Raw genomic sequence first — 27,398 nt, forward strand, 5'->3', positions numbered from 1 at the left:
TTTTTGGGGTCAAACATGTATGGAAACATACTCCCATAATGCAGCTAGTAATCAGTGCAAAGTTGTGTCTTGATCTAACAATAAACAGTTGTGTATTATTATTCCAAAAAATCCTGTTAAATAACTGAATAAACAGTTTAAAAAGATATTAAATAAAATTTCTTTTGAACAACCAAAAATAGTATAAGCGAACTTACAGTACGTTTCGAAACCTATCAGGTTTCATTCTGAAAGTACTGTAAGTTCGATTATACTATTTTTGGTTGTTCAAAAGAAATTTTATTTAATACCTATTCCACAACCAGATGAAATTCTTCCAACAGTTTAAAAAGAGTATACAAACATTTCAATAATTTTGACAAAGTCCCTAACATGGTGCATTTATTTAAATTAGGTTTTGTGTCAATCAAATGTTGTAAACAAACATCCACACAACACGAGTAAAATTAATCAAGTTACCAAAAACTAAGTGAATTCTTAAAATGTTGGAAGATCATGTATTCAACTTATTTTGTCATTCATTTTAATCAAGTGATAAGAATAATATAATTTCTTGTTTAATTCGTTTCACTATCTGATATACAGTACAGGCATGTTAAACCTTAAAAACACAGCATTGTGGAATTTAACAAATTTGTTTTGTGAGGTTTAATATGAAAATGACAATAAATAAAAGTTGCATTGTACAATACCAATTACAAACTAAAGCAAGGAAATGTAAAATTGCATTGTTAAACATACTACTGTTGACAGTGGTGTAACCGAGGGGTGTCGATAGTGGGGGTGGTGGAAAGGAATTCTACTTGTTATGATTGTAAACTGCCAAATAAAAATAAATACAGCATGTGCACACACTGAACCAATACAAATTTGTGTCATTTCTAGATTAAAAAAAACCAGAATTGTTTCCAGTTCAAGAATTTTTTTTTTCTCCGATTCATGAATGTCCTTCTTTTGGTGTTACCAAATTCTCCGCCCCAACCTATCAACCCCTTAGAATATACACCACTATTGCTCCCTATGCTGTTGTCAGGCAAAAGCAAGCCATGCGGCCACTGTTTTTTGCCTTACATAACCTGTACACATTAAACATTCACAACCTATAGTACACATATGAGTTGAATTCGCAAGAAGTATAAAATGTTCGGAATAATTGCTAGAATCCAAGCATGAAACAAATTACATAGGCAGACCCAAGGGGAGCCTCCATTTGACCCAGGTTCCACTTAAACACAATGCAAGAGATGCACCGATAAACTCTTGTCTACACTATCAATCTTAATGTAACAAAAAAATGTGATGTGCTCATATATGGATATAATGATGTCGTATCACTATATCACCATATTTAGGCACATCACAATTTTTTGTCAAACTAGTTTGATGGTGTAGACAGAGCTTAAGGTTGAGCACTTCATTTTACAGTTTTTAGGCATCACCTTATTTCGAAATCCTGGATCTTTCCACTGAATTCAGTGAACTAGTGTACCTGAGAATGATCTATTCATCTACAGTACTTTTATACACATGTTTCTTTTTGGACTCGCAATCACAGAACATTACACTTCGCAAAATTACAACCACAACAATGCGTCTTAATTCATACAGTATTTTTAAATATCCTACGTATTAGTTTTTGCTGACTAGACACAATAAATATCTACTAATAATGAAACTGTTTTATAAACCTTAATTATTAAATTTACCATCGGCACACTGTTCCCTGACCCACCCACAAACCCTCCCTTCCCGCTCTCTCACTTTATATACAATATATACAATAGCATCTGATGCATCAACATTAACACAATATTACCGGAGACTTCTACTCTATATCTCCATCCTCGTATAAAAAACAAATAAATGAACAAACAAACAACAATTACTATCGCAAAATGGTTAAAATATACAGATTCTTAATTTTAAATAATTTTGATTTGTTATCAAATATAGTTCAGATTAATTTTATTTATTCTTTCCCATTGCATGATGTTTGCACGAGGATTTTAAAAAGATTCTTGAGGCTCAGATAGTGGCACCGATTTGGCAACAAGAAACATCCTCATGTGGATTTGAACCCTGGAACCTCTTGAGATTGGTTAGTTTAACCAAAAGTAAGTTATAATGCGTCGCATTTATTGGTTTAGTGTGACCTGCATTTAATGTTACATAGAGTGAAGTAACATATTGCCGTCATGTCTGTATGTTTGAGGCAATGATATTACCACTTTGCTAGCCTCCGATGACTTGTCTATAAAGCAATGCCTCGTGGGAATTCAAAGTTGCATGAATCACTGATCTTTTAATGGCAAGGAAATGCAACGCTTCCTAGCGGAACCATAATGACCAATCGCGCCAAAGATTAATTTCCTTTGCAACTGGCAGCACGCCAAACATTTGCGAAACCCGGCCTCAGACAACTTGGCCAGGGTCTACATTCTTTACCGTCGCTGACACGTCTGGGGCGTACGCATTTTAACCCCCTGTGGTGTAATGGAATAACCCTTCTTAGAAAAAAAATGTAATCAATTCTATACCTATCATCGATCAGGGTTGTTGAAATGCAATCATCTCACTGCTGTTTATCATTTATTATTACTAATATTCACATGGCAACGCAACCTTATTTGGAATATTAAATTAGGACTCTTCCATTCCAAAAAAGGGAAATCTTCAATTACTCTTTTGAAAATTAAAGTTAATTAACATTACAATTGCAATGCCACTAGTATGTGAATTTTCTATAAATCTATTCTGGCTAATTATTTTTTGTTTATCATAAAAACATTCTTAAACTTAGCTTGCATCTCGATTTTTATAAATAATTATACAAAAAAATCTTTGTTACGTCCATTTGGAATTTTGATTCATAAATCCTGTTCACACTACAAAATTGAATACCCAAACAATTTGTTGTTTTATAAATACCCTTATACAATTTCATTTGTAAATATTTTTAAATACTTTTGACAAGAAAAAAGTCTCTACAAAGAGTAGTATAATACTACAGTAAGTATAATTATAACATGGCCATATATAGAGATTGTTTGTAGTATGAACACAGGCTTATAATATAAATATAATATCCCTCTGTGTACTCCTTATAATATATTATTCATTTACACATTCAAAACAATACACATAGCTTTTGATAGACCGATTTAGAATCACAAAAAGACAAAAAAATAGTATTTATTACAAAGTAAAATTTAGATAAAAAAGCCAATACATTTGTGGAATATAATCTTAGAATATACAGTAATTTGATTGATTTATAATCACAAAAGATCACAGACTTAAGTAACTACATAAAAAAAATAGAATTTCAGGCCTTTAATTTATGTTTTAAAAATTCAAAATAGAGTTTTAGGAAGTTTTTGTTTTGAAGAATTTACGATATAAGCACAAGTTAAGGAAAACAAAGTTATTAATAGAAAATAGTTTCATGTTTTTGAGAATCAATTACCATTCATGACTAAATACAGTTGGACTATTGCAAAAACCCTGGTATCCAACTTATAAATGGATCCAAATTTACATATTAAATGAGACAAAAACAAATAATGGGTGGTCTTTGACATGAGATATTAAATCGATGATCACTAAACCAACCATCTCATTTTTAATTCCCACTCTCGACATCTGAGGGACAGTTAATAAACACTGCCCTCAGCGGACAGAAATCACGACACATAAATCCCAGGGCGAGAGTATTGAAATGTTTGGTATGGCACTGGTTCGATGACCTCAACTTTGACATTTGACCTAGCTTCATTTGAGTATATGTGATTTTCGATAATGAGATCTTTATCGCTCTCCGTTTCACTATCCATGGCTTGTTGCTGGTCCGGTGTCGGAGTATGCAGAGGTGTATTTCCCGGTGTACCTCTGTCGCCCTCTAGATGTCGAATAGCTTTAACAATCGTCTCAAGGTTTTGCTGAGAGGTCGATGATGATGACATTGGGACAGACATGACTGGCAGGCCCATTGGAACTTGCTGTAATACTGAAAGTTCTGTATGCTGCTGTTGGTATGGGTTCCTTGAGTGCACCTACACAAAATCAAATTGACACAGTAAATTTACATGAAATGACAAGTGGCTATTGTTGCAGTCATGAAAAATAAAGCTCAAATTGTTTTTACAAGTAGGAAAAAAAACGAGGATGCAGTGACGGACCCAGTATTTTGAACGCAATCTCAAAGCATAAAAAGTGCTGAAACTAATGTTCCATCTTTCTATTTATAATTTTTGATCTCCCTATGGAACCTGCCTTTTAGTCAACTGTAATATCTTTTACCTGTTTTGTCAATTCTTTAAGTTTTTCTGGGTAGAGTTGCGATTCAAGTCCTCTGTTTTGATCCTCAAGAAGAAGGCGAAATCTCCGTTCTCGATCTAACTGGCAACGCAATTCTAACATTTCTTTTCGCAAATCATCAATCTACGAGAAAAAAATACATTATTTTACAACAACTGTATAATTCAGCACACCTTTTTCTAAGAAAGATAGTTTAACCACTAACAACACCACAGAGGTAAATATATAATAATAAAAAACACCTGTCTAGTAGATTTGGTTACGTTACAAACACATGAGAAGGAATAAAATAAATTTTTATTTGAAAAACTACTGTATAACGTGAGCTTACTGTAGGACTTTACAAAATAGTTCAGTTTTGCTCTAAATTGAATTATATTATTCATACCTTTTTAATATTTTCTGTACTTTTCTATTGTTTTAAACATTTTTGCAGTGTATTAACAAAAAAGATTTTCTGATTTTTATATGAATTAGACCAATAAACATGAATGAACAAATGAATGAATGAATTTTGAAATAAAACTTACCGTGGCTGACACATCTTCAGATTCCGGACTACCAATCCCTTCGTCCGTCATACTGTCATATCGCTGTCTTTTCTTCGGTGACGGAGAATCAATTTCTCCTCGTTCGTACCTAGCTACCAATCTCTTTAACTGTACATTTTCTCGCAATAATTGCGTTTTCTCCTGCTCCATTCGTGAGATATGCTCAGCAGTTTGTTGAAGAATAGCAGCCTAACAACAAAAAAATTGATTGTTATTTTCTTTATATCAAAAACCTATGTTTGTACTACTCTATAGAGTAGGCATTTGCGTTTGCCTCATGGAGCCAAATCAATTACCATCCGGTTGGTATAGTACCCGGTGCTTCCTTGGGCTTGAAACCAACCCTAGCTCAATGGTCTAGAGGTATAAACGCTACAGTTAGTGATCTGAAAGAATGGGTTTGAGTCCCATATTCTCATATACACTATGCACTTAGTAGTAAGTACAATCAGAGTAGGGTAAACATCTAACCATTTAATCTTATACAATTTGTACCTTTATGTTAGTAAAAACAGTAACATTTTGTAATACTGTAATAAACTAATATTTCCTTTGACCATGTATCTCATTTTGTTTACATGGCAGTCATGGGAACTTTGATCTGACTGTCTGTGAATGGTATTGAAGGATTATCAAATGAGGCATAAAAAACACACATGTAGAGTAAACAATATCATCACATGACCATGTCTGGTATGCCAAGGATGGCATATTTTTAAAGTATTGTATTGTTTAAGTTTTTAATATTCGAGTACGATAAAAAATGAAGTATTTGTGCTTAGGTGATAAGGGTGGAGATAAAAAAGATATTTTAAAAAATAATAAAAATGGTGAGAGTACTATATGTAAGTTTGCGATTGGATTTCACATTGCGCAACACATTATTACATAATCAATATAAATGTAATCCTTTCATCTTGTATTGTATTTCCAAGACCTTGGGTATATGGATTCCAGGTACTGTATAAACTATTTACCTAGATGTTGTCCATAAATGAAGGTCGTACACTATATTATTCTGTACAGCAGTTTTAATTGTAAATCAATTTGTTCACAGAATACTGTATGGCTTTTTAATTGTGACTATAATAAATAAAGATTCTATACTGTAAAAACCACTATAGATTTTAAATAAACGACCTTTAATACAAGTTTAATTCAAAGCATGTTGCGATAGCTAATGTATTGACCCCTTTTGCAGGGATTGATAGAATTGTATACAGTAGGTATATGAGATATTAATAGTTTGCAAAGCATGTTGTGATAGCAAATGTATTGACCCCTTTTGTAGGGATTGATAGAATTGTATCTACTGTAGTTAGTTACAGTAGTTGTTATTGTCCCATGACCTAGGTGATCGTAGGGGCATGGCAGATGTATCTAGTACAGTAGGTAAATGAGATATTAATAGTTTGCAATAATAGTTCATAAAATGCTTAATGTTTTTTAGATTTATTAAATGTCTACCAACTGTTTGGTTTACTGGACTTATGCCAGAACAAACACTTCAACCAAGATTGTGACTTGGCAACCAGTCTCGGTCAAATCATGTGATTCTTAGTGTCGTCCTTAGAACTACCTGCGTATATTTGAGAATGCGATGACTTCTGTCACATGCTAAGCAACCATGTGACATTGGTACAATGGTAGTAGTCATATACCACCGCTCGGTATAAAATTTAAGTACGCTAATTAAATTTTCCCATTTATTTTCTGGTCAAATTCCAAATTTTCATTTATAACAATAAAAAATAACTTATTCCGTTTTTAATATAGTGTCAATGTTACTGAATATAAATAAATACTTATAGGCAATAGGCTATATAGACTAATAGGCATTCTAAAGCTCAGTGTCTACACTATCAAACAACTAGTTTGACATATTTAGTGTGACGTGCCCAAATATGTTAGTGGTATGCCCAAATATGGTAGTGATGACATCATCATGTAAAGTTTGATAGACAACAGTAAAACATTTGATCAGACAGACACGCCTCCCACAACTACTTTTACAATGATAAGATTTCACCAACAAACAATTTTTGTACAGTACAATACCAACAAGGAAATGGTTATCAAAAACACATTATATTATAATCAAACATTGAACAAGACCTCAGATAACCTATTGCTTAAATTAGATTAAATCATATGAATGCCATCATGTGCGATGTATTAAATAAAGCTTTCTTCCTAAAAGCAAACCTGTGTGACAATTCTGCATATCTGGGTTTTTCCCACACAAAATCGGTATTGTTTACAAAACGGAATTCAATTGCATTTGTGCTATTAATAGATCAGATCCAGAGTACTTTATGTGCCAACAACAATGAAACACATATCTCAAATACAACATCAACATTGCACTTCATTTGAGGAAGTTATTTTTGTGGTTTGTTTACATACAGTGTGGTGGTGGTTTATTAAAATTTTAAATACATTGTCATTTGTAAACACAGTTTTTTTCACTACAGTACTTTAAGACCTTTTTCGCCCACCCTAATGTTGTTAGCACCCAACCTAACGTTCCCTATATTCGTATTACTTGTTATGTACTTATTACTTACTTTGCTAAGCTTTTCGCCATCGCTATGTGGTATGAGGGTCTTCAACGATTGGAACCCAGCGTTAATACTCTGCATCCGCCGTCTCTCGTTGCTATTGGCAATCTCTCTTCGTACCCGCTTCTCTGAATCTTTGTGAACAGGACTGCTGTTAAAAAGAGAAAAAAAAGTCAATAAACATTACTGCATAATACAGCAAATTGAGCCATTTTTAACTAATAAATTAATTTTAAATAAGGTGATTAAACCAATGTATTTTACTTTTAATGTAAAGTATGTTTGAACAGTTCTTTTTATTTAATCAAATTCTAACAAAATCAAATTTGATTTATAAATCCAAAGGCAAATTACAGAAAACTGACAATGCTGTAGGTACAGTATCAGCCTGGATTTCAATGGAGATAATAAAAAAAAATTAAAAAGCATTAAAAAAAGCTAAATCAAATCATCAAGTTGTACAATAAAGTGAATTATCAGCAGGGGTTGGATATACAGTCATTTTGTTTTTATTTACTAAAATAAATTGTTGACACTACAGTACAAACATTAATTACCGGCTTTACTATTCAGTATTAATACTGATTACTAAACAACCCTTTTTTTTCTGTAATTAAGCATGAATTGTCCATATGGCAAAAGTAGCTAGTCCATCTGTTGTAATGATACTAAATATAGAGATCAAATCGCTAGCACAGACTTTAAATGATGTTAGAGCAGACAGAAATCGTTTAAAACAGACTTATAAAAAGTATGTTAACTGCAACCAAACTGTCGCAAATTTTGAAGGAAAACCGCGAACAAGTGACTGACTCACTTGTTGAAATTTAATCAAATTATATTGGATGGTGATGAATCATTTTTGCAGTACTTTTGGGGTTTTTATTTAATTTAAATTGAATATATCAAATTATCATAATTTAATTGCATTTTAAATCTGTAAAATATCCCTATAGTAAGTTAACTAGTAGAGGTGTCAATGATCATTAAAATGAAGTATAATAACTTTTAAGTCCACAGCGCATTGAGACGACACTGTTTAAATTCACTACATTAAAATGTTGAAAAAACTTCAGCAGCAAAAATAATTTTAAATGGGTGGTAATTTTGAGGTACTGTAGTACCCGAATTCAGATGTTGCACAATTTATACTAGGTTAATTAAAGTACATTTTGTAACCACAGCCTTAGATGCAAATGTGGTTAGCATACAAACTATGTGGTACTGATGTATGATGCTACTTTAGCTATTACTATCCTGATTGACTTAATTTGACTTCACACCAAACAAGGACACAATTAATGCAATTATTTACAACATGTTCCAACACCATTTCACCATTTTGTGCTCATGCAATATTATAATATTGATTTATCTGACAATAACAAAGCACCTAGGTGTTCTGGTATCACACATGTACTGTAGGCTCATCACCAAATTAAATTCCATGTCTGGCCAGCTCCATAACAGCTGTCTTGCTTGACCTAGCCAATCAAAACACAACCTTATTATATTAACCTCCCATTCATTGAACACAAATGAAAATAAAATCAATTCTAAAGCACGGTTGAAATACAGTTCAAATAATCAAATATTAGTGGGGGGTTCTGATGAGTACCCAAGACAAAAAATGTTTAAATGACCCTTGACAGTGCAATAAAAAAAGGTATGTCAATTTCCCAAGACATATACCCCAGGTTGGTTGGAGCGGGAAAATCTGACTAAGCAAGAACTTAACATAAACTGGAAGAGACTAGATTAGTGATCGACGACGTTGAAACCAAAATACTATCATCAGGTCAAAAATAAAACTTAAAATCAGGGCAAAATACATTTTAAAACATAATCTATGTTTCAAAACTAAAGTGAAACTAATGTGACTCACTAACATGAGCAGACACATGAAACGGAAATCATCTTTTTTTCCCATCTAGGTTGGCAATAAAGCAAAAAAAAAAATCTGACAGTACGTACTCTCAGATGCGATGGAAATAAAAGTAAACAGTTCACAAACTACACTAGGTGGGCCAGACTGGTTGCATTCCTCTACTTGGGAAAAATTCTTCATCTGTTGCTAAATTTCTATCCCACCAATGAGAGTAAGGAAAAGTTGCCCAGGTAAAGTTCTCAGCCTATTCTGGCATACTTCCAAAATAAAGATTACATGATTTTGAGGCCTAAAGTGGGGTAAATTGGTTAAATTTAAGCAGACACAAACACCCCAAAAAAGACCCCTCCCCACCACACCCCAATCTCAAACAGTGTCTCGAAGGAGTAGGGGTAACCCATGGTAACACTGACAACCAGATCTACAGTACAGAAATACCTCCATGGTAGTCTTAACCTATTAATTTACACTGTATTGCCATGTGACCTATAATGTGACCTTTGGTCTGACCCTGGACTTCCTAAGCTGATCAGATGGTGTGATGATATAGCAGTTTATGAACCTCTGTCCCAAGGTCTAGGGGACAAAAGCCTCTCCTTTGCTTGAGGCAACTGAAGGTGGCAAATGGTATCCAAAGAACTCTAAAAATGTCTATTATGGGTACTTTCATTTTTAGATTAGGGGTGAAAAAAGTTATATAGGATTTTAATCCACTGAGCATTCCAAACACTTCACAACAAAATGGATAAAAGGAAAATAATTTTAAATGAAACTTTTTTAATTAAATTAATTTATTCGTGATTAATTTACACAGCATAATATTTATTTTTGTACTCGTCTCACTGTATGTAATTGTAATTCACTGTTTTGCAATAAAATGCAATGTACACAAAGCAGGAATAAAAATGAAAGAAAATACAATGGCAAAGAGGACCTAAAATATGCATGGAATGTCATCAGACTGATCTGTTTTGTGCGGAAAGAAAAAAGATCATTTGAAAAAGCTTTTATTTGCTTTGTATTTCAGTTTCCTTTTCCGTTTTTTAGTAACTGATCGCCAGAAAAATCGTTCTTTCTATGAATTACTACCAGAAAATCTACGAAAACCAGACGAGGGTATAGTATAATAATGTATACTGAATCATTAACAAAATAAATCAAACTCAAAAAAGTTTTATTAATTTCAAAAATGTATTATTACAGTAAATTTATTATCTAATTTCAAAATAAATTCTATGAAGTCACAATATGCAAAACGACTATAAACCATACGACTGCTCACTTTATTATTACAGAAGACAATTGATTAATTAATGAATTCATTCAGCTTGCTTCAGAATCAACCTAATTAGAAGGCATCGCGTCGAGACAGGTGAAAAACAGCTGACTAAAAAAGGCTGTATTGTGATTACACGAGATTGTAATAATAATATCTGCTAGCGATGCCGCTAGACCAACACAAAAGCCACGAAGACAAAGGGATATCAGTCTTGTTTACCAATACTGTGAAATGGTCATCGCTGGTGGCATACTTAATTAATTCTTTTTACTCATCAACAAATTAACGTTGCTACTGATTCTCTAGAGAAGTAGTTCACTAGATTACTGCCTCAGCCTTGAAATTGTAAGCATAACAAGGGAAAATATTTCAGGATAAGAGGTATTGCAATTAATGAACGATTAAAAGACACATAAAGTTGTGATTTCAAAAAAGATAATAAACAATCTTTGCAAAATAATACTTGGAATTTAAATACAGTAAATGCTTGATGACAAATTAATATTTTATTTCTTATATTCAATTTAAAATGAATAATATTTACAATAGAAAGCTACATTTTCCTAACATTTGAAAAAAAAATGTCTAAAATTTATATTTGGATCGAACGAGAAAGAGCAATTGGCGGAAATGTCAGCTTAGCTGCAGCGGAGGAAATATTCTTTACTCATAGCTACATCATCAATCATGGCACACTTACAATTACAACGTGACACAGACCCACCTGCCTAAAGGAAACAAGCAAAATGGCAAAAAACTCTAAATTCTAAAATACCAAATATGGTCATGTGCAAGGTCAAATAAAAACCTTTGGCTTAAAATTGTTTTAAACAAATCTATAGTAATCCAAAGAATCCATTTTATTTCATTATGTAATATTCTAGTTCCATCATTAATTTTAATATCCCATTATTCTTTAAAACCATGCTTATTGTACAACAATTTTATGAAAAAAGTACTGAATTATTGTTTTATTTGCAATAGATAAAAGCTATAATTACAGAATAGTTAGGAGATAACATATTTTTTCAGTAATTATCATTTCAAAATTCTAACAGTTTATTTTATGTCTTTGCAGATTAATGTTATTAATCCTTCCCTATTCAATAATGGTACAATCCAATTTGGCACTGAGCCAGACTTGGCACTGAGCCAACAATACTTTACTGTAGTCTGGTGATGTACTGTAGATATTAAATGACCTATTTTTTATATTTTTTTCTAAATTGCTGGACTGAATTAATTATCACTGTCAGAAGAATAAAATAATTACATTATCTTAGTATACACTAGAATTTATATTATTTTCAATTTAAATGCATCACACATAGCAAATAAAAAAAATACAGAGTATAAACATTAGCCTAGTACTTGTTCTAACTAGTTCGTCAGCTGGAGAGAATTTTTTTTTTTCCCTAATTATTCTTTGTTCATCCATTTTAATCCATGGTTAATCACATTAATATAGAAGAAACAATTTCTGTTATAAGACATTTGTTCCTCTCTGGACACTAACCCAACAATGAAGCTTAAATATATTATAATATATAATTGTAAACCACCCACGCAATTTACAGGTACATAATACACATGTATTTAACATACATGTCATTACACAGACAGGTTAAAAACATTATTTACTACTTTTAATGTTTACATTTAACATTCAATGTCGTTAATTGTTTTGAAAATCCTGTTTTTCAAAATAGGCCTAGAGTACGAGTTTGAATTGATAACTTTTTTATTTTTATATTTATATTGTATAATATTATTTTAATATAACAGTTCTAGGCCTCCATGCTTCTTTTAGGCTTCTGCTCCATCTAGAACCTCAATACCTAAACCTTCCATAGCCTCATTCAATAAGCTGACAGACAGGCCTGCCTCTCCCTCCTGTTGACACTGACAGAACAAACATATAATCCCACCCACCACACCTATATTTTGTAATGGTTTTATTACACTAAAATATGCTTACTTACAGTGCATGTTGTACTCAATACGACATCCACTGAATGTTAAAATATACTGCACAGACTAAACTACAAATAGCCTAAATCACTGAGCATAGATCAGCTAAAAGCTAGCCATCTTTGTGAAAGATGACAAAGCAAAATCGTTGCTGCAGCAGAGAGCAAGTTAGCACACCGCCGCCTCACACATTCATCATGCATGTAAACTCAGCTAAAATCCAGCGTGGTGGGCGAGTCCTCTCATCGAGCACGCCGACAAACAGCAGAATTGCAATCAAAGAAAAATTACTTAAAAATACTAAACTTTGTAAATCAACGTATCTACGCACTCAGTGGTTTAATGCATTAGTGTAGAATATTAATAACCACATAAACATACAATGTTATTGTTTTTATCCCCTATTTATTTTAGTAAACATTCACTCAATTTCATGAATGAAATGCGACGCGCTCTAGCACGTGGTACTCACACATCACAACAAACCGGGTAAATTAGCTACTCGTTGATCTCATATTTTTTAACGAAAATGCAATATTTCAGAACCAGTAAAATACCAACATAACAACTCTAATATATTTTCTATATAGTTTAACTGAAAATATGTCCGCTCGGTAAGTTGCGGTTAGAAAATTACAACGTTAAGTTTGTGTATTTTATTTTTCATGCAAAAACGAAATTTAAAAACCAAACCTGTTCCCATGATGATTGTACGGCGGAACGACTACAGTTTTTGCCTTGATTGTTGAAGAGAGCAGCTCCTTCTCTTCTTTTTCCATTCGTTTCATAAAGTACGCCATGTACTTGCAATTTTTAGTGTAAAACTCCAAGAAAGCTAAATATAATAGAAAACCGCAGTTGATATATTTCCGATCGGCGTGGTGTTGTAGCGTAGTAAGTATATCATTGGCGGGAAACAGCTGGTCAAAGAGTCAGCTGCGAGACGGCGCACCGTTATGTTCAGCCGCACAAACCAGACATAAACAAAGAATCATATTTTAACAATATGTTCAGCGAGATCCAATATTTTACAGTTATTACATACTTTATAACTATTTTTGTTTATTTGTACAATTTTAACGAATGTAAATGCGTCAACGTGTTTAAAATCGTAAATGCATTATGGAACTATTTGTTTCACACACTAAAATAATCCAATACACACCCTTGTTATGCGGTTTCCTACTACGGTAATCAGCTGATCAGTTGGCATGGCGAGAGAGTAAGGTAAACGTGTACCACCAGCTGTATAAAATTATTACGACCTGTGTTCAATGAATAATAATTCAAATGTGTGTCTAGTGGTAATTATTAAATTAAATAAAACGAAATATATACTATCAAATGCGTGCATAATTTTATCTACGAATTGTGTTGCTATTTTGATATATATGTCATCTTGAATGTATTGTGGTTTAGAAAAAATAAACTGATGTTGTGATGATTAAATGTATATTCTTCCTACTGTCATAGAACGCTACATTTTACGTCAGGAATTTTTGATGTGGCCAATGAGATTGCAGCATTCGTAAGATTTCGTTGTAAAAATCTAAATATAACAGTGATGTAATTCAAAACAAAGATTATTTTCGCGCGACCAGGCACAATTTCGCGCGTTATTGTTAGACATTACCTATCTGCTTATTTTGGGATTCCATGTTAGCAGCGAAGCACGAATTTCACACGCTTTCTGTCAACTGCCTTTTTAAGGATTTTTCTAATGTAACTGTTATGAAACATGAAGGCGAGGCCCACAATACTCCATCATAAACATCATTCATACACTATAAACAATTGGATACACCCAAATATAATTTGTTGTTTTTTTATAATTATTACCGTTCCTTAGCCTATTTTGTATTACCTTTGGCTGTTGATTAAGAAAATATCAAATGAGTATAAGATATGAATAAACAAATATCTTTTTAATTAAATTCATTTCACTTTGAGTAGATTAATTACCATTTGGTCATTTAATTAAATAATTTACACATGTTTATTCATTATGGTATCGTTTTGCACAATCGGCGGAGCTATCAATTATATTAATGAAATTAAAGTATAGATTTATATTAGTCCACTAAAAAAGTTTTATCCTCACTTTTTTATTTGCAGTTGTTAACAAAAAATGAAACGTCGCCATCTATAGGCGACGTGATGAACGTGTCTTTTTTAGATAAGCTAGACGTCTGGTTGTGGAAACTACAACAATAATACACATTGTGGTATTTTTTGTTTTCAATCCACGAAAGAGGAGAATTTAATTAATTAATTTCTCTATGTTTCAACTAATTGGTCGACCAGGTAAAGTAAAGCAGGACGATCCATGAAATAATAGAGCATAATATTAATGATTTGTTTAGTCTTTTTGTTCAACAGCTTAAAAAAAGCGCCTAATAACTCTAGGCCTAGGCCTACTACTATAAGAGTATATATATACTAGAAATAGCCTCTCGCTCTCTCCCCCAGATAGTATTAAAGTAGGCCTAAATAAGTAGCCAGTATGGGTATGGGTGGAGAGAAACGAGGAGGTGACGTTCCCGGCTTAGTTTTACAGTAGCAGTAAACTCTTGTGTAGTAGTAGTAGTAGTGTACCTGCCTCTCCACAGCTAGCTGGGGAGAGGCAGGTACACTACTAAAAACCGTACACTGGCAGTCCAGTGGATCATATAGGTTAGGAAGTTAATAATAAAAGTTCTACAAACACCCTTCTATAATAATGTTCTAGTCTGGCAAACACATAAGAACACCAAAACCTTCATCAAGAAAACTCACACAAAAGAGTAGAGATTTCTCACAAAAATGTTACAGTATAAAGCTCTGTCTACACTATCAAACTAGTTTGACAAAAAAAAGTGTGATGTGCCCAAATATGATAGTGATATGACATCATATGGGCATATGGCATATACGTCACATAAAGTTTGATAGTGTAGACCGAGCTAAACTTTGAGGTCATTAAATGTCAATAGTTTAATCTCCACCACCAGCAGTATGGAGGAGGTGTGCATTGGTTTATCAACAACACAATCAGACAAATCTCAGCAGCAAGATTGTAAATATGAACAAATCAAGATTAATAAAGATGAATCCATCACTCTGCTACCAACAGAGAAAGGTAATATGTACACTTTCACACCTAGGTCAGACTAGAGAGTTGCAATTCCCTGGTCAGACTAGAGAGTTGCAATTCCCTGGTCAGACTAGAGAGTTGCAATTCCCTGGTCAGACTAGGGAGTTGCAATTCCCTGGTCAGACTAGGTTGTTGCAATTCCCTGGTCAGAGGTCAGCCTAGGGAGTCGCAACTCCCTGGTCGTAGGTCAGACTAGGAAGTTGCAATTCCCTGGTCAAATTAGGGAGTTGTAATTCCCTAGTCAGACTAGGGAGTTGTAAAATAAGGTCAGACTATCAAGGTAGGAGGTTCAGGTCATGTCAACCTGATGGGCAAAATGATGATATGACCTTTAAGTGCCAAGTGTTAACAAAAAGCTTGGCCCTACAGTCGCTTTTGAAACATATAACTCTCAGTAGTAAAATTAATGAAGCCTTCAGATATAAAAGGCAAATTCATTAAAAAGTACACCTTAATCAGAAATAACAGGTGCAGCATGTAAATGTAATGGATGTATCATGTCAATGGATTAAACATATGCTACAGAAATACTGTAACATGCATGACTTCAGTTAAATGGTAAAGTGATTAAAATAACTGAATTAACTGCTAATTTTACCAATAACTAAATTAAAAAGGACATTTGGCAAATAATGTGAAACTTACATTCTTTGTTTTGTAATTACTTTACTAAAAGTAATTTCCTTCTGAATTTCTCCTATTTAAATTGCAAAATAATACATAATACTGTATAATATTAAAAAAACAAGAAACTTAACTTACTTTACTGATCAGTGATAGTAATATTATATCAGTTGTTTCCTACCCACTAAAGAAATGCACAAAGAAAGTATTAGCCAATCACATTGCTTCTTGTCTGAGGGTACAATTCTTGCACCCCTAAATGGGCTGGAGTTTTCAAGAATATTAAAACAGGCAAATTTGATTTCATTTGCCTTTTTATTAAATGCCTCGTTATAGTCATCCTAACTCGCAAGTTTGGTGGTATTATTCATGATTAAATACAGAATAAATAAATAAACTTTTTCATTTAATCTATTTCTTCTTGAAAAGTTGGGATTGAGAATCACAGCTTTCCAAACTCTATGCAAACCTTTTTTCCATTTTCTATCTCTTGCAGACCAACCTCCTTCAAATTACTAATGGATTATGATTTATTTGCAGGGTTGATTGTGATGAATGGTATAATCCATAATACAACAACTAATGCAACAAACATAAATAGTTCTAAACCATTGGATCTTTCTACCTCAACAATAATGGACTCTTCCGTGGTTTTCACTGTTGCTCCTATAACGGATCTTCCATTATCCCTGGCAGCTTCTGAACACAAACTGGACCAAGACAAGACCATCATGAATGTAAGTATAAATCTTTATCAATAATTACAGACTAATTGTTAAAACTTTAGTTTAATGGCCATATAGAACATCATGGTATAACTATTAATAGATGGATGTATTTAGTATTAGGTGATGTTCATAATGGTCATCTCATCTACTGTACACACCTTTCATCCAATTTAAATAAACTTAATTTTAGCCTGGGCTTAAATTGTTCACCTAACCCAAAAACTGCATAAGAAAATTGTTACAACCTGAGTTTAATTATTTGACAGTCCATCTTAAAGTTATGATTGTTTTTTTGTTTTGCATCTAATAATAATACTTAACTGTCAACAGTAAAAATGTTTAACATTTTTTGTTCATATTTGAATAACATAATACAGGATTCACTTTTTTTGGTATATTATATTTCAGTACACACTTTATATTTCATCTTATTAGTTATATTTACCACTACCACCAGTTGTAAAAGCTTTTTTGCTTGTTTTGTGGTTGTCCCTGTTTCATTTCTTTAGTTTTACAATTTTACTTTATTGTGTCATAAAATGAAATGAATAAATATCATATGCGAGATATTTTCAGTTTTTCCAGAGAATTTAAAAAATATATATATTTTGTTGTGGATGCTTTTTGCTATACATGAGTGTAATGAACTCCCTCAATCTGACATAATTCAGTCAACTTATAATTTTTCAATTGAAATTTCTCAGCAGGGGGTCCGAAGATTGACCTTAACGTAATAAATGACATAACTGGTGGCTGAGTTTCTTGCAATTTTCCTCAATTTTGTGCAAATATGAGGACTCAGCAGGGGGTCTAATTTTGTAAACATGAAGGAATTGTGTCAGGGATGATTTCATTACCAGTCCAGTCTTGGTTTGTGTATTCTGTTCTGTTGTTTCATGAGGAATATCTCTGCAGGGGGTATTAGGTTGTTGGAGGTATATGAAAACACTGCATAATAGTAAATCTAGTTATCTAAATATTTGGATGCTGATGGCAATGATGGCAAAGTCCAGGGTACATTTGAATAATGTGTTTATTTCAAAACATTCACATGCAATAGGCCTACATTTTAATAATGTAATTAATTTGTTATAATTTTACTAATGATGAGTTGGTCATTGATGTTTGGTGATGATGTTGGCAGGTTACGACATACAGTACACACTATTGGCAGGATACAACATCATACAGTACACACTATTGGCAGGATACGACATCATACAGTACACACTATTGGCAGGTTACGACATCATACAGTACACACTATTGGCAGGATACGACATCATACAGTACACACTATTGGCAGGATACGACATCATACAGTACACACTATTGGCAGGTTACGACATCATACAGTACACACTATTGCCAGGTTACGACATCATACAGTACACACTATTGGCAGGATACGACATCATACAGTACACACTATTGGCAGGTTACGACATCATACAGTACACACTATTGGCAGGTTACGACATCATACAGTACACACTATTGGCAGGTTACGACATCATACAGTACACACTATTGGCAGGTTACGACATCATACAGTACACACTATTGGCAGGTTACGACATCATACAGTACACACTATTCACTCTCAAAATGTTAAATGGCTTTGACAGCTTTACTGGCCTCATTTCTCTCAAGACCACATGGGTAGACTGTTGTTAGGCATCAGAAATTTGCATAAATACAACTAAAGATTATCATGAGTATACTCAATAATCCAAAATAAATTCATTTAGTAAATCAATGGTTTCCATGACAATATCATCATTTAATATTAATATTCATTTTTACTGTGAATGTTCACTTTGACAACTTAAAAAGTACAATAAATACAATAATAAAGTATAGTCATAGCTTTAAAAAATAAAGTTTTATTTTTACTGGTAAATACATAAATATAATGCACTTATTTTATAATTCAGTTTCAAAGCATAGACCAAGATGTCACAACTTTGACCCATTTGTCCGAACCTGACTTTGTGAATATGCAGGACGTGGCTGACCAATTTACCATCACCACGGCATCAGGCCTATCCACCACCGCTCCAGGAGGACAGTTAACTCATAATCATGTGATTGAAGTTCTCAGCTGTGATTGGTTGAATTGCTTTCTTAAGTTTACAACGCAGGAGGATTTAGTAAACCATGTGAACCAGTGTCATATCTTGCTGGATGATGCGACTGGGTATAGTTGTAAATGGGTTGGCTGCACTCGTAACGGCAAGAAATTCAATGCAAAGTACGTCTTAGCAGGAAGGGATACCTTACCTTAGTTTCTGTACCCAGATGTCCTCCAAGTGTATATTATTTAATGCAGGGGTTTTAACAGGCAGCCCAAAGGCTAAATGCGGCCTGCGAGTCTATTTTATATGGCTAAAATATGTTTTTAAATAAATAAAACTAGTGTTAAAACAGGGTTAATGTCCTATTCAAAGTCTTGTTGTAACTAAGCTCTTCTCTATATCTGTTGGCTCACAAGATTATTTTTAAATTACAATCTGATCCACGGTATAGACAACTGTTGAGAACCCATGTACTGTATTAATATTTGGATGGATTTTTCCTGAAAATACAATAAATCTGTTGGTACTGTAGGTTCACCCTAAAAAAATGTTATACTGTACTGTATAAAGCATAAAGGAATTTTATCTATAATTTCTCTATGTATAAAGTCAATGCTTTTATATAAACAGTTCTCAAATATATAATAATAATAAATATTCTTTTTTTGTTAGATATAAGATGCGTATTCACGTCCGGTCACATACAAATGAGAAACCTCATGAATGTCATGTTTGTAAGAAATGTTTCTCACGATCAGAGAATCTCAAAATCCATAAAAGATCCCACACAGGTATGTGAAAGCCACTAATTTGATTATTGACATTATGAGACTAGTAGCTCTATCATTTTCTGAATATCAATTTATCTGTAATCTTTATCAACATTCCTCAAATGTCATGTGAAGTGTCATAACATTGACTTTATCAATTTCAACAGTTTTTTTGCCAAATATAAGATAAAATGATATTAGTCTCTGTTTTCCAGAAGAACTCGTTTTTTACAGAAATATGGGGTGGGGAATATGACCTTAACATGAAATGATGAACTTAACCTAAAGCTCTGTCTACACTATCAAACTAGTTTTTACAAAAAAGTGTGATGTGCCCAAATATGGTAGTGATATGACATCATCATATCCATAGATGGGCACATCACATTTTTTTGTCACATAAAGTTTGAAAGTGTAGACAGAGCCTTATACCCTATTTTGTGTATAATTTAGGATCTGCCTATTTACAGAACTGTAACAAAAAAAACAAAGCAATTTGTGTGTATTTTATACTAATACAGTGTCTGTACAGCCAGCTGTTTTCTATTAATTAATTTTATTTTTTCTTTATTTTGAAGGAGAAAAACCGTATATGTGTCCAGTGAAAGGATGCAATAAGCGTTACTCCAACTCAAGCGATCGCTTCAAACACTCCAGAACACACGTAGTTGATAAACCGTACGTTTGTAAAGCGCCCGACTGTAATAAATGCTACACTGACCCAAGCTCACTTCGAAAACATGCACGATCGCATAACCATTACATTTCAAAACCGGAGAATCCGTCATCAAAACCAGTTAAAGCAGTGATACCGGACGTTTTGCTGACACAAGACCAGCACGTTGTGTACCCAATGCTGCTCAGAAAATTAAGAACCCCACCATCCCTACCTCATATTTTAAATTTCCCACCGCAGTATTTGCCCGTTTCACGCATGTTATCAGTCGTACAAGGAAATTCACCAAACAACATTGTAGATTCAACAAAGTCACATGATATATTATCGAAAACTCAGGTTATGACTTGTAGTAAAACTAACAACAATCTCGAATCCGAGGGCCAATTTACCAAAATTGAAAACGCTTCTATATTATCGACTCAACTCGCCAAAGAACAGAACTTGCTTATGTTGAATGAAGGTGATCTTAAATTGCCTTTTATTAAATCAGAACAATTGGAATCAGGGCACTGTCCAGCTTTGTCTACAGTTATATCTACACTAAGCAAGTAAACAGCTTATGTTAACATGAGTAGGGATAATACTCTTCCACAATCAATTAAGAATGCCAATTCTATTGATATCTTCAAACAGTTGCTGAAAACCCATCTCTTTCTCATAGCATATGAAATGACGAGCCTTGAAATTTATTTTGGTCGTAGCGCTTTATGAGAAAATTTGTTTTGGTTAGACACTATACAAAGACAATTGTTATTATTATGAGTCTTTGCTTGGTGGAAAGTGGTGTGGGATGGTAGAGAGTACCTTCAGCAACACCATATAAAATTATTTTATAACTGTATACTGCTGACTGAAACTAAACATTTTTATAGAATTGGTGCAATTTTTTTAGATTCCAACTTAGTAAATTAAATTTTTTATATTATTAAATATATTTTTTATATTATTATATGTATTTTTTATATTATTAATGTATTTGTAAATAGTGTTTTAAAGTTTGTAATGCCTCAGGCAAATTTTTTTGAAAAAAAAGCAATGACCTTAAAAATCAGTGAAGATATTTAAGGTAAAATTAAAAAAGTGCATGTTTATAACCTTTATTTTTGTCAAAATTTACAAAAGATTAAAAACCCAAAATGTTACATATAAAATGCTACATAGTGTGTATAAATACAGTATTAAAAATGTATTTTACTGTCCTTGTTGCCATGGCAATAGATGGGGAAAAACCAGTACAGTAAATTGATGTACAATATGATGTACAAAAAGTAAATATTTTAAAATAATAAACTTAAAACATTGTGTTTTTACAATTCCTTTCAATTGTGTGTTTGAATACTATATTTCTCAATAAAAGGAAGAGGATTTACAAGAGGGATGTCCAAGATGTAAAAGAGTAATTGTAAAGTATATCAGGGAGTTCAATCAATATGTATTACATGACATGAAAATGAAATATTGGTTTTAAAAGCATATCCAAATTATAGAGGGTGCTATAACATAGTTATACAGAGAGCCATATATTATTTTAGTGGGAGATAACTCAAAATATCACGAGTCTGCGACATATATACAACATAAAGTATATAATAATTAAAAGTTGAAAACTGATGAATCAATTTATTGCTGAAATATAATTATAGTATACAATTTGGCACTATTGTATAATTCAAGTCAAATTTGCTGAATGAAGCAAAACCTTGCATCGTCTGTGAAATTGTTTGAAAAGCAAAGAAATACATTTGTTATACTTGTGAATTGCAAAATTGTATTTGAACAGCGAGAAACTATACTCTCTTTCATTTACATCTTGCTAGTTCTAAAATCTGCAAAATGGTGCTGTGATATGGAATCAAGTTTTTAAAATTCATCTTTATGCTGAATAGAATGAAATGCAAATCTCTAGAGGGTGAGAGACTAAAAATACCCTAAGAATTATACAACACTGTGATTGTAGATGAAATACATCACACTATTTAACACTCTTGGTTCCAAAAAGTAGAGTTAATGCTCTGATTAGCATTCAAGTAGTTCAATTCAAATCATAAGAATTGAACCTAGGATCACAGCATAGTAAGCAGTGCACCATGTCATTCGACCACTATCATTTCTTCATATTACATACAGATGTTTCAAATTTATTTTTCTTTATGAATGAATAGTCCTATGGATATTTTTTCTCTGTCATGTTCCTTGTTTCTCTGCTCCATCTTTTATCTTTTTACGTGATGCTGCTTCATTCACTTCCTCAATTTCTTGGTCTAATCTTTCTTTCGCCCTTACAATCTGAAACAAAGTAAACTTGAATACTGAAAACTCTTAACTAAATAGCAAAGTATGAAATAGATACTAGTAGATACGTTTTGAAAACTTGATGAACTTACTATAGTTGCAACTAGCCGCATCAAAAAAGGTTTAATTATTATAATAAAAAATAATTTATTTATAAATTTGTACCTTAGATTGTATATAAAAAGATCCTCCTTTCGCTTTATCATTAACTTTAAATAAATGTTCATATTGTTTATTAATAGCCTCTTCATCAATTTTGGAAACGTTGAGTATTTTCTGTGCTTCCTCTGTTGTCATTCCTGTGAGGCTGTTTGCAGCAGCCGCTTTGGCGCCTCGTTTCCCCCCACCAGCAGATCTTGCTGCAGCTTGACTCGCTGTAATGTAAAACAATGTACATATTTTGTTAATTAATGATAAACTATCTGTGATGTACAAGCTACTGTATAGAATAAAGTTGATGAAAAATTGTAACAATTCACATATTCAAAAATACCACTTGATTAAAAAACTGACTAAATTAAAACAATTTTAAAAACATTCAAAAACATTTTTAGAAATAGTCAACAATTATATAATTAATATATAGATGAGAAAATATTGAATTTGTTTAAAATGTAAATGTATACTCACCCTGTATTTCTTGTTGCAAAGCTTTGGTAAATGCACGTCCAACAACTTGAGCACCTAGCACTATTATTTGAGCAAGGTATTTTGCCTTTTAATTCAGAAAGAAACAAAAAGTACAAAACAATTTTAATAATATTGATAAAAATGTGTTGAATTTGTTTCTTCATCACTAATACTTTCTATAGGCCTAGGAATATTTTAATTTATTAATGAGTTGATGAACTATTGAGTGAAATTTTAATAACATTATGTGATGGTCACGTAGGCTACACCAGCTAAGTAGTGAGCCTAGAGCCAGTAGTAGACTAGAGGCCTCTCGTGGCGGTGCTGTAACTTTTAGTATGCCCACATGTTATTTCCATGCATGGGCCTAGCTAGAGGCTAGCCCTGCAATGTGATTTATTAATTAGAGTAGGCATAGGACCTTATTGAACAACACATACAAAATAAAGTAATTACTCACCATATTAAACAAAAGTATTTATATTTACTTGACAAACTACTGACATAACTTGTATTGCATTTATATTATTCTTCTCGTCGATCGTGTGCTCAAAAACGATAAAAAACTTGATCGGCACATTGCATAAGCATTGACCTTTGACACAACTGAATGCAAAAAAGGCCTGTTTAAAAAAACTAGGCCAACCTATTGACAGAGTTGTATCTAGACCTAGTTGGGTAATTTCCCAAATAGAAATAACAAAAACCATTATTTCTTCATTGTATTTCTGTAAATACATATTATCATCGGATTTCAAAAGAGCACATTTACAGCAATATTGATAGATTTTACATCAACCTAAACTTTTAAAGATAATTTAGTTATTACCCAATATTAATTTGGTTTCGTCCAAATCCTGCACTTTGACACTCACACGTGGAACGCACTGAGGCGTTTCACTTTTTATTTGGGCCTGACGTGTATTTGTTGTTCAGCAGAGTAGTAGTAGAGAAAATTAGCTAAAATGCCTGCTAAAGACAATTTAAAGGACAAGCTGGATGGAGAAGAGTTGGATTTGAGTATGGGCAACCTGACAAAAGTGCCAGTGAAGGAATTGGTAAGCTAGTATTCCTAACTGAAACTTTTAACAACTCAGTAAACAACATACAAAACATATTGAACAGCATTCGATAATCGACATGTTTGGTCTACATCAGTTTTAATTTTGATTGGTTGAAATATTTCCAGTTGAGTTAAGGGGATTAATGAATTTGGGAATTCCCCCACCATATCAACATAGAACATTGAATTTCACATATAAAGTCTTAATGGTGATCCGTGGAGTTTATATACCTCCATGGGTGATCCATCCGAAGGTTTAAAATACTTATAAATTCTATCAATTATTTATATTCAATATAAAAATTTAATTATATGTATATAGACATGGTCATGAATAATAGCTAGTAGGCAAGGCCTATCAATACTCATTGAAAAATGTCTTTGTTTTGTTGTCCCAAGAATAAAAAAATATTTCTTTTTCATTTTAGGCTGCTCTCCCAAAGGCAACTGTGATTGACTTGTCTTGTAACCAGCTGCAGACTTTACCAGTAAGTTTTTACTTTTTTTAAACATGGTTATAAATTTATAATATATTATTAGCAATTTAATAAACAAAATTAACATATTCCTTTTTTCACATAAATTATTTTGTTATAAATGTTCATAATGTATTACTCTCTTTAATCTTTAAGGATAACATAGGAATACTATCACATATCATCAAACTAGATCTGAGTAAGAACCAACTAACCGGCTTACCGAATGGTATCGGTAACTTACCAAAACTTCAACACTTAGATCTACTTGGTAACCAAATAAAAACATTGCCAACCAGCTTTGCTCAGTTGAAAGCGCTGCGATGGCTAGATATGAAGGAGAACCCGCTAGAAGAATCATTAAGAAGAGTAGTAGGAGATTGTTTGAATGATAAGGAGTGCAAAATATGTGCCACTAGGGTAAAGTTTTATTTTAGACATTTTTATTTATTTTGAAATACACAGTATAAAAAACTTTAATAATTAAATCTTTAAAAACAAAGTTTATGTACATTTCACTCAGGCTGTGCTTTTCGATTTTGTATCTCAATTAAGATCCATTCACAAAATTGTACAGAACTGTTTTTTTGAGTAATATGACTTTTTTTATTTTTGTATTAAGAAAAATGATTTCACTTTCAAGTTATTTTATTACAGACGTATTCTTTAATTTACCACTCTTATGAAAGATTCATTAATTTTCTGTTCTTTTGTCTCAATAGGTTCTAGCTTATATGAAAAATAAGAAAACGGAGACCGAAAAGGAACGACAAAAAGAATTGCAAATGTTAAAAGGTTAGCTTTTAAAGGATAATTATTATTTCTAGGTGGGAGAAATAATGAGGCTAGTAGTGATCTTAAGCTAGTAACACTCATTCTAAATTAACTTTTTATTTTAGAATTTTGGTTCAAGTTCCACCTGAGAATATGGTTCTCCAAATTAAAAATACTGAAAAGTTCATACAGAGATTTATTAACATTGTAATAATGTTAAAATAATATTAAAATCATTTTTAATATTACATTACAGAGCAACAAGCAAAGACAGATAAACTAAAGAAAAAAGAAGACGAAAAAAAGAGAGAACTTAAAAAGAAGCAAAAAATGGAAGAAAAAGAGATGAGACGAAGAGTATATGAAGAGCAAGAGGCTCAGAGAAGACTGGAAGAGATGCAAGCAGATGAAGAAAATGATGGTATGAAACTGTTCTACCCTTTACAGACATACTTTATTTAAACTTATCATCATTTCACTGCTGGATGTCTCTAGTTTGAAAAGGGTCGCCTAATAACAATATATAATCTCTTTATTGTAAAAAAAAACCGAAATAATTGTCAAAATGGTCATAAGGTATAGCTATTAAACTAATCAAAACTTATCACCAACTAAATGTGCGTACTTGATTTGATAAAAAAATTACAAGTAAACAAGTAAAGAAAATTAGTAAGCAGGATTAAAGAAATAAACTTAATATAACAAACTAAATAAAACTAAATAGTTTATATGATTTAAGATAATATATTTAAATTAAATGGTACCTATCAAATAACATAATGAAAAAGGTGGTTTGTTGGAACTGGGTACAGGCTTGCAAAATAGAGATATTAAATTCTATATAAAATTCTTACTAATCCAATCTTTTTTTTATTTCACAGAAGATACAAGCTATGAAGGCAATGGTGATACATCATTCGATAACAAACAGTATACAAAATCAGGGGTTTCATGTTGGTTCATTTTATTCAGCATCATTTTTCTACTTGTTGCGATGTTGATAGGAATTTTTTTCTACTGCGACAGCCACAGTAACCTTGCCGACTGTCAAGTATTCAATGGTTATGTTGACCAACTTCACAAGCACGTACAAAAAGTTGCAAAACAAGCTGGCATCTCTTAAAGCATAAGAATTATTTGAGATTATATGATTACAATTTTATTTTTCTTAAAACATCGGCATCTCAAGCTTGTGATTAGGCTCTCTCAGTAATAACCGTAGCAAATTGTACAGAACAACATTTGCTTTATTGAAATTATATGATTACAATTTTATTTTTCTTAAAACATCGGCTACTCAAGATTGTCGATTAATTAGGTCATAGTCATATCAAATCAGTCATAGCAAATTGTATACAGCACTTGCTTTAGTCTTTACCAAAAAATATAATTTATGTATTCAGAATGTATAATTTTCAAAAGATGTATTCAATTTTATGTACAGTATTATTATGATTTTTACTGTCATGGTAACACAATAAACTTGTTTTTTGGCCAAATATAAAAATTGGTTTACTTTATTATGCATAATCAGATTCATTCATTAATTGTTATAGTAACTATGGGAATCCACAAAGAATAAGA

General features: G+C 32.4%; 4 protein-coding genes across 7 annotated transcripts; 2 read left to right on the forward strand and 2 right to left on the reverse strand.

Moving 5' to 3' along the window:
- Window positions 1-364: 364 nt before the first annotated feature.
- LOC144841983 (transcription factor AP-4-like) lies at window positions 365-13,630 on the reverse strand. Of its 3 annotated transcripts, none has more exons than XM_078698305.1 (5): window positions 13,261-13,630; window positions 7,436-7,577; window positions 4,848-5,057; window positions 4,300-4,440; window positions 365-4,052 (listed from the first exon to the last, which is right to left on the reverse strand). In XM_078698305.1, exons 1-5 carry the CDS (start codon window positions 13,365-13,367, stop codon window positions 3,684-3,686), a joined length of 969 nt encoding a protein of 322 aa, XP_078554431.1. In that variant the 5' UTR covers window positions 13,368-13,630; the 3' UTR covers window positions 365-3,683. The 3 variants fall into 3 exon arrangements, with proteins under 3 accessions (XP_078554431.1, XP_078554430.1, XP_078554432.1); XM_078698304.1 differs by having other exon boundaries at window positions 7,436-7,580; window positions 13,261-13,618; XM_078698306.1 differs by lacking the exon at window positions 13,261-13,630 and adding an exon at window positions 12,579-12,788 and having other exon boundaries at window positions 7,436-7,580.
- Window positions 13,631-14,794: 1,164 nt separating this feature from the next.
- Window positions 14,795-21,872, forward strand: LOC144843602 (uncharacterized). Of its 2 annotated transcripts, none has more exons than XM_078700463.1 (6): window positions 14,795-14,871; window positions 15,558-15,685; window positions 16,865-17,061; window positions 18,990-19,306; window positions 19,803-19,921; window positions 20,479-21,872. In XM_078700463.1, exons 2-6 carry the CDS (start codon window positions 15,562-15,564, stop codon window positions 21,129-21,131), a joined length of 1,410 nt encoding a protein of 469 aa, XP_078556589.1. In that variant the 5' UTR covers window positions 14,795-14,871; window positions 15,558-15,561; the 3' UTR covers window positions 21,132-21,872. The 2 variants fall into 2 exon arrangements, with proteins under 2 accessions (XP_078556589.1, XP_078556590.1); XM_078700464.1 differs by having other exon boundaries at window positions 14,856-14,871; window positions 15,561-15,685.
- A 300-nt stretch (window positions 21,873-22,172) lies between these two features.
- Window positions 22,173-24,096, reverse strand: LOC144843620 (mitochondrial import inner membrane translocase subunit tim16-B-like). The gene is made up of 4 exons (XM_078700489.1): window positions 23,962-24,096; window positions 23,502-23,586; window positions 23,037-23,245; window positions 22,173-22,865 (listed from the first exon to the last, which is right to left on the reverse strand). The coding sequence occupies exons 1-4, from the start codon at window positions 23,962-23,964 to the stop codon at window positions 22,764-22,766; spliced, it is 399 nt and encodes a 132-aa protein (XP_078556615.1). The 5' UTR covers window positions 23,965-24,096; the 3' UTR covers window positions 22,173-22,763.
- Window positions 24,097-24,408: 312 nt separating this feature from the next.
- Window positions 24,409-27,337, forward strand: LOC144843613 (leucine-rich repeat-containing protein 59-like). Its single transcript, XM_078700481.1, has 6 exons — window positions 24,409-24,559; window positions 24,993-25,052; window positions 25,197-25,460; window positions 25,763-25,835; window positions 26,071-26,235; window positions 26,696-27,337. Exons 1-6 carry the CDS (start codon window positions 24,467-24,469, stop codon window positions 26,935-26,937), a joined length of 897 nt encoding a protein of 298 aa, XP_078556607.1. The 5' UTR covers window positions 24,409-24,466; the 3' UTR covers window positions 26,938-27,337.
- The last annotated feature ends 61 nt before the right edge of the window (window positions 27,338-27,398 follow it).

This window comes from Antedon bifida, chromosome 5 (genome assembly GCF_963402885.1).
Source record: "Antedon bifida chromosome 5, ecAntBifi1.1, whole genome shotgun sequence".
Taxonomy (NCBI): Eukaryota; Metazoa; Echinodermata; class Crinoidea; order Comatulida; family Antedonidae; genus Antedon; species Antedon bifida.